An 8,237-nucleotide genomic window follows, 5' to 3' on the forward strand; every position below is an offset into this window, starting at 1 on the left:
TGTTAGCTGCTGGTTATATGTGTGTGAAAAATTTTCTACGCTTCTAGCTGCTAGCTATATTTGTGAAATATTGTTCTTTGCCTTCGATTTATGTGTGTGTATTATGGTATTACTGTTGTTGTGTAGCATTTATTTACTAGCAGCACAGTGTCGCATCGAAATTGCTAAGATTTGCCACAATACGTTTAAGTAGTTACTAGCGGTCAGGAGATGAACATTAGAGGAATTTTTTGCAATAGGCAACACAATTTTTCCTCTATTTATTAAATAATTTTTTATAACAAGGAACAGAATTTCCATTCATATAAGATAGGGTTTTCTCTGTTTTTAGAAAAATTATATTGTTTTGAGGGAGAAATTCTTATGGCGAAAATCATTCCCATTTTGGGAAAAGAATTTATTTGAGTGTAGAGTCGATATCTGTGTCACAGATTTACAGATATCCAATACCTTTGGTAGAAGGGGAGAGGCCTTTCACCCCCTCTCCTGTGAAATACAAAAAGGACAACGGCTGCCAAAACGTTGGAATTTCAGGTGTAGATTGTAGTTGAGTTTAAAATCTAAACTTAAAAATTTTATATCAAAACCTAGTTCAATGAGCTTAGATTGACAATTACTTGAAAGATTTCAATCCCAAACCAAGTTAGGTTCAGTCATATATATAGTCCTAAACAGTTTCAAATTTACTGAAACTTGTAACCGGAAAGTGAGCTTAAAAATTAAACAAAAGTCTATTTTGGTTTAATGCAGTTTTTTATCTATAGGGGTCTACGGAGGGTTCTTGTGTACGCACGAAATAACTTTCATTAAATGATTAAGAAACATTGTGTTAAATTCATTTTGGCACAGGTTTTTCATATATTTTATAAATACTTAAACTATAATATATAATAGATATTTCTTATATCTATTTTAGACTATAAATGTGTTGCTTTTTGTTTCTTTTAGCGTGTGAAGATCGGAAAAGGATGAAAGAGATAGACGTAAAGTTAAATCTGAGCGACACGCTCACGTAATTGCGACAGTTCATTGTAGATTTCTTGTGGCAAATCGGAACCAACCTGTGATTCAAAGTAGGCACGTATTTCTGCTGTTTCTTGCAACCAAAACTCTTTTGGTAATGAGAATAGTTCCTCATAATCCGTAACTTCTTTCATATTATTCAAATTTAGGGCACTTTTGGCTGGTATTTTCCCAATAGCAACGTCTATATAACAATGCTCTTCATTACAACGGCGCAAAATCCATTCCAAAACTCGAGAGTTGTCACCATATCCAGGCCAAACGAATTTTCCATTTGAGTCTTTGCGGAACCAATTTACGTGGAAAATTTTTGGCACTTTTCCACGGTTTGCCATACTTAACCAATGCTTCACATAGTGACCAAAATTGTAGCCAAAGAATGGTCTCATAGCGAAAGGATCATTCATAATGGCTTTTCCCTTATGTTCTGCTGCTGCGGTCGATTCACTGCGCATAGCTGCTCCAATAAATACCCCATGAGACCAGCTGCGTGCCTCGTATATTAAAGGTACACCAACAGGTCGTCGACCACCAAAAAGTATTGCACTAATTGGAACACCTTGTGGATCCTCCCAATGTAAATCAATGATAGGACACTGCCCAGCTGGGGTGCAGAAACGAGAGTTTGGATGCGCAGCTAGTCTTCCAGACTCCTTGGTCCATGGTTTACCTAACCAATCAGTGATTTGTACACCACTTGCCAAGCTACTTTCCATACCTTCCCAGTAAACACCACCGTCAGAGGTGTAGGCTACATTTGTAAATATCGTATTCTTGAATATTGTGGCCATGGCTATTGGATTAGTTTCAAGAGATGTACCGGGAGCAACACCAAAGAAACCATTCTCAGGATTAATAGCACGTAATACACCTTCGGTATCGAACTTCATCCAGGCTATATCATCACCAACACATTCCACTTTGTACCCAGGAAGTGATGGATTTAACATTGCGAGATTGGTTTTGCCACAAGCTGAAGGGAATGCCGCAGTAATGTACTTTTTTTCTCCATCTGGATTTGTGATGCCCAAAATGAGCATATGTTCTGCTAGCCAACCTTCACGTTTTGCTATTGTACTTCCAATACGTAAAGCAAAACATTTCTTTCCAAGAAGAGAATTTCCCCCATATCCGGATCCGTAAGAGACAATAAGATTTTCGGATGGATTATGCAAAATAATTGTACGCTCAGGATCACAAGGCCATGAAAAATACTCAAGAATTCCGTTGAGAGGTGTACCAACAGAATGTAGAGCACGTATAAATTCATCTTGCTTTCGTAGCTGATCCAAAACTGGTGTCCCCATACGAGCCATAATCCGCATAGAAGCAACTACATACGGCGAATCAGTTATCTCAATTCCAATCTTCGAAAGTGGTGAACCTAGCGGACCCATACTAAATGGAACCACATACATGGTACGACCCTTCATGCATCCAGGAAATCGCCCGTGAATAGACTGCTGAAAATCATCTGGCGAAATCCAATTGCCCAAAGTTCCTCTGACTCCCTCTTTCGGCGTGGGAATAGTCTCATCAATATTTTCAGTGCAAATAAAAGTACGAGATTCAACGCGGGCCACATCTGCAGGATTGGTACGTGCCAACCAACAGTTTTCATATTTTGGAAGAGGTATAATGGTGCCTTCTTCAAGCATTATCCGTAATATCATTTTGTTTTCTACATCGGATCCGTCGCAGATATGTACTTGATCAGGTTGACAAAGTGCAATAGATTCCTCAACGAAGGCCTTGACTGACGATGTAAGGCATGAAACATTGCCATAGGAAATATTTGTGCCACAAATATGACTATATAATCCATAATTAGTTTGTTGGGCTCTTGATTTTCGTGTAATTGGGCTGGCAAGAGGCCTGAAAAATTAAGAAAAAACACACACAGAGTTAGCTATTGTCTTTAAACAGTTTACAGTATCTAAACAAATATTGGTATGCACATTACGGTATTCCTTATTTTGAAAAGTGTTCAGATAGTTGGTCTGGGCTCTTGGGAAGTTGGTCTGTGCTCTTGAAAGTAATATGCGAAAAATCTAAAAAATTTAAATAAATAAATAAATACAAGGCGCGATAACCTCCGAAGAGATTTTAGGCAGAGCTTCTATCTCACTTTGCATCGTGCTCCTTTTTAATTTTTCCTTCAAACCTACATGTTTTACGCCTAGTCTGAACGGCAAATGAGTTTTCACGGCAGAAAAACCTTTGGAATGTTTGCGACCCCGCTTAAATTTTTTATTTTTTTTTTTGAATTGAACAAACTTGTTTTCAAATTTTTGATGCTACTTCAACCGGGACTTGAACCAAAGATCTTCGGTGGGGTAGGTGGAGCACGCCACCACCACAATATTTTAAATCAAGTTGAATTAAAACAAATGAAGACGTGCAAAAATTGTATATAGCAAAACTTAGAGACCAATTGCAAAGCGAGCAGCGGGGCATTCATATGGCTGAGTGGTTGAAGGCATCTGCCTTTACACCAGTATGAAGTATGAATGTTGGAGATTCGAGCTCAATACTCAGCTCCCGAGAAGCTAGCTGATGAAGAAGTGAAATTCAGAAACATGTCCAATAACCAACGCCGTTTGTAAACTTTGCAAAAATGGCAATACTTAGAGACCAATTGCAAACCGAGCAGCGGGGCATTCATATTATGGCTGAGTGGTTGAAGGCATCTGCCTTTACATCAGTATGAAGTAGTAATATGTTGGTGATTCGAGTTCAATATTCAGCTCCCGAGAAGCTAGCTGATGAAGAAGTAAAATTGAGAAACATGTCCTAGTAACCAACGCCGTTTGTAAACTTTGCCATTTTTCTCTAATATCAATAATAAAAACAATTGCATAAAGCAATATGAGCAAGTCTCGCTAATTACTATCTACGAGTTATGAGTTTTAAAATTGTATACCCACGTACAGCGGTAACAATAATTTTCAGGAAAATGGCTATTTCCCATTATCGTTATAATTTGATGCAATTGGCCCTAATATCAATTATCTATCTTTTTCGGTGGTTATTTCTCAAGGAATTTAGCTTACAATGTAAGGGATGGGGAGAAAAAGTATACGCCAAAGTCTTTAGTTTGTTAGCTATGGCAAAACGCCTTCTCCAAAGTTAAAAGGGCGTATAATGTGTATAGACGGGGGCTGTCCCTGCCACAAATGATATAAGAATTCTTATGTCTAGTAGCAGATATGCACATATTCAGGGATGTGTTTCATACGAACCTTTAGCCAATTCAAAATAGCTACGTCTTTGTTTCAAAAAAATATTCCTAAAATATCAAGCAACTAAAAAAAATAAATATAACAAAAACAACAACGAGAAAAACTGAAGTTAAGCCCCATACATACAGATGCAGTGAGAGCCTAATGGTAGGCGGGATTAGAAATGTGACGACTTGAGTTCGAAACGCGGAGAAAATAATTTCTAATTAAAAAAAATACAATATTAACATCAGCGGCGACCGTAGTGTGATGGTAGCGTGCTCCGCCTACCAAACCGAAGATCCCGGGTTCACGCCCAGGGAAAAGCAACATCAAAATTTTAGAAACAAGTTTTTTCAATTAGAAGAAAATTCTTCTAAGCGGGGTTACCCCTCGGCGGTGTTTGGCAAACACTCCGAGTGTATTTCTGCCATGAAAAGCTCTCAGTGAAAACCCATCTGCCTTGCAGATGCCGTTCGGAGTCGGCATAAAACAAGTAGCTCCCGTCCTGCCAATTTGTAAGGAAAATTAAAAAGGAGCACGACGCAAATTGGAAGAGAAGCTCGGCCTAAAATCTCTTCGCAGGTTATCGCATCTTACATTTACATATATTTAATTTCTTTCAGATTTTCGATTATAATACGTATACAATAATTTAATAAAAAAAATTGTTGTGCAATACGTATTACTTAACTATTAGATTTCTGAAGTAACATCTGAAAGGCTATATCTGAACTTGTTAGATATCGTCGCCCGCTAGTCAGAAGCATGAATGTGCAATTTTTCCGATTTTGTATTAGTGGCCTCTTTGGATTACCTTTTAGATTCTCTAGGTTCTACTTAAATGTAGAGATTCCTACGTACATGGAAACCCCAATAATTTGCAATGCCATTTTCACGAATGTACAATTCAATCACACAAAGTTGAGCCAGAAAAATGAATGTGGCATATTGTATGACACATTCGTTGATATGGCTAAACAATTTTTACAATTTTTGAAAAAAATAAGAACAGCACATATTCGTATGTTCCATCGTTCGAGTATACGTGCCTGGTATTCTTCAAAAAAAATTACACCAATGAAGAATTTTTAATAGCTTAATATCCTAAAAAAAATAGTTGTATAAATAAGGTAAACCGGTTTATTCGAAGCCGTTCCTCTTCCCGAATCAAAACTAAAATACTTGGAAAAATTGTGTGAAAAACTGGTTATACCAAAATAATATCATTATTTTTATAAAAATCTTGAGGGCAAGGCTTCTCCCGAACCCAACATTTGAAAAGATTCTGATTCTGATGAGAATAAGAACTAGTTCTATGTTTTCAATGATATCTGAAATAAAAACACAGTAGTTTATATTGAATTGAATTGAATGTGTAACTTTTTTTCATTTACGTACATACTTTCGATAAGTCAAAGCCGCGAATGTTTTTCCAAGTACTGTGATGCTCCGAATCTCAATCCGCCAACGGAATTGGCCTAGCAGGTCTTGGCTTGGCCCTAAGGTTATTTAAAAACCAATCTGCAGTGATTTTTTTACGTCTTTTGAGGTTAAGGCCATACCATGACCAGTTGGGTCAATTCTTATAGCTTATTCGGATTCAGCGCATCAAAATGCATAGAAAGGATGAGCAGATTAACCTGACCCGCCTACTTTTAAGATGTGTTAACAAAAAATATATCAGCTTTTTAAATTTTTGTTGTGCCAGAAAAATGAATATGCTAACTCTCGGGGAGTAGAAGGGATGCGAGCAGAACAATTATCTCAGTTAAAAGAGCATAGTGTGAGTATAATATATAAGTACATTTTTACACTAGAAGCTAATTCTTCTAATTTTGGGAGAGCAATAAACTTTGAAACTCGATTTTCCAAGATTTTCATTTTGGCACATTCATGCTTCTGGTAAGCAGGCGGCGATATATAACCGACTGTTGAGGATCATCTTTCAGACTTTACACTAGTTGAGTAATTTTACTCCTGTCGCTTGAAATTGAAACTCACAACCATTCACCATTTAAAGTTATTTAAATTTGACATCCCGAAAACCAAGGATTTAAAAATTTAATCCCAGACATGTCTCTGGATGGTTCATGAAAAACGTTCACAGATGACCCGCGAGTCAGACGCACCATGTGAAGCACGTATTAGTTTTCGAAAATGGAGATGAAAATGCAATCAAATTAGTGGCAATTTTTTCGTCAAAAGTAATAATTAAATTAAGTGGACAAGATAAAAATATTCAAAAATTCTTCATATTTTCCTTGCAGATCTTTTTTTAAATTTAAAAAGATTTTTGTACTACAATTTTTGGCTATTGGAATATTTTTTGGGATTCTGAACTGAAAACCTCTTGTAGGTACGTACATGTATATGCATGTATTTTTGTACAAAGAAAAAAAGAAAATGGTCTTTTTACACAAAAATTATTCCTGGAAACAAGGAAAGACTTCCGTATTAGAGTAACTTGTATCATTATTAAACAATCATACGCTTTATTCCATATTCTTTGTTTTGTGGAAATTATTCATTTTATGTTTTTTTTTTATGCGAGCATATACCCGTCGATCAATCTTTATAGCATAAATTAAAAGTTTTGTCAAACAGGATGTATCTCATCTTAGTCTTTAATAAAGTCGTATCTAAGGAGACGAGTTAAAAAGATTGTAACTGAAAAATTAAATGCTCTGCCAAAAGAGATATGAATTTAACTTAATTGATTTTTTTTTAATAATTCGCTAAAGTATAGTTTACCATTCTAAGTCGTTTACGAGGTGTGGAAAGGTATAAAACTAAATTAAATTCGTATCTATGATATAGCTGATATACCTACGGCCTTATTTACAGAATGGCTGAGATACGTTCCTGATATCAAAACTTATAAGTTACGACCTTTCAATAGGATAGGATTTAGGATTTTTATCGATTGCGTTAATGTAATATAAAACTTGATTAAGACATTTATTTATATGTAAGTGTGTTCTTACACATCATTTATTTTTTCAACTATTTCAGGCATTGCAGCGCGTTATGAACGCTAAATCTTTATTATTAGATTGAAAAAAAAATCACAAACACTATCACGTTTTTACTAAATTTGTAATTAGTTTTCAATTTCGTATGTTTCTCCAAAGCTTTTTGTCAAAACTTAATTTTCTTCTTAGACCACTGACTATGTGTTCACTTGATTTTTCCATTTACTCTGGGAACAAGCAACTAATGTCTTTCAGTACGCAGCTTCACACTTTTATACCCCACAACAAGCTCGAGTAGGCCAAAAGAACTCGTTATCTGCAATGTGGACAGTGAGCCCACAGACTGTTCCGATAATCATTCCGTAAACAAGCCTCTTTTGAGTAAATATTTTGTTGCTACTAGCCATGGTTGCCACGCCATGTTTTCATTTGGGACCAAAATTCATCGAAAAAACGACTAAATCTAAAAAAAAGAGGATCAGATTTTTGTTTTCTTTAACTGGTTTACAACCAATTCGGTTGTATCAATGGTTTCCTTTATAAAATTTTGATTAGACAAAGAGACTTCGCTTAATATATATGTTAAAAATAACATAAGGTTGCACAAATAAAAATAAAGTGAATTTTTAGGTATTCGGTACATTTCTACATTTCTAAAATTAGTCTGATTTGGTAAAGTACAATGTCACGCACACTTTCGTTTTAACAAAAAACCCTTTAAGAATATATGTTTTAACAAAAACCCATAGGGTAAAACGTAAGCCGCAAGCCAAACAAGTTCATTTTTATTTACATTAAAATCTTAATTTTAAACTAAATTTCACAAAAAACTCGTTGTATCAACTAAAAAAAAATTTGTTCCAATAGTTGGGTGTTCCAATTTTTTTAATGATACGCGAATTTCCTTATTTTCTCACCCGTTTATCAAAAAACTCTCACGCTTCAATTTGCTCATCTATAGCCTAGATTCAGTAAGTGCGAGTTTTAAGTTGTACAATTTTCCGTATAATTTGTTCTA

General features: G+C 35.6%; 1 protein-coding gene across 3 annotated transcripts; it reads right to left on the reverse strand.

Annotated features, from left to right (window-relative positions):
• Positions 1 to 834: 834 nt before the first annotated feature.
• Positions 835 to 7,496, reverse strand: Pepck1 (Phosphoenolpyruvate carboxykinase 1). Of its 3 annotated transcripts, XM_067773161.1 has the most exons (3): positions 7,232 to 7,496; positions 2,982 to 3,074; positions 835 to 2,898 (listed from the first exon to the last, which is right to left on the reverse strand). In XM_067773161.1, coding segments are annotated over exons 2-3 (1,911 nt in total). In that variant the 5' UTR covers positions 2,984 to 3,074; positions 7,232 to 7,496; the 3' UTR covers positions 835 to 989. The 3 variants fall into 3 exon arrangements, with proteins under 3 accessions (XP_067629262.1, XP_067629261.1, XP_067629264.1); XM_067773160.1 differs by lacking the exon at positions 2,982 to 3,074; XM_067773163.1 differs by lacking the exons at positions 2,982 to 3,074; positions 7,232 to 7,496 and adding an exon at positions 7,078 to 7,215.
• Between the last annotated feature and the right edge of the window lie 741 nt (positions 7,497 to 8,237).

Source organism: Eurosta solidaginis, chromosome 3 (assembly GCF_040869045.1).
Source record: "Eurosta solidaginis isolate ZX-2024a chromosome 3, ASM4086904v1, whole genome shotgun sequence".
Taxonomy (NCBI): domain Eukaryota; kingdom Metazoa; phylum Arthropoda; class Insecta; order Diptera; family Tephritidae; genus Eurosta; species Eurosta solidaginis.

Coding starts and splice junctions, on each gene's coding strand:
- Pepck1 (XM_067773160.1), bottom strand. CDS start 7,263: ATGCCTGAAATAGTTGAAAAAATAAATGATGT. Junction 2,899..7,231: donor GTTGAAAAAATAAATGATGT/GTAAGAACACAC, acceptor TTAATTTTTCAG/GCCTCTTGCCAGCCCAATTA.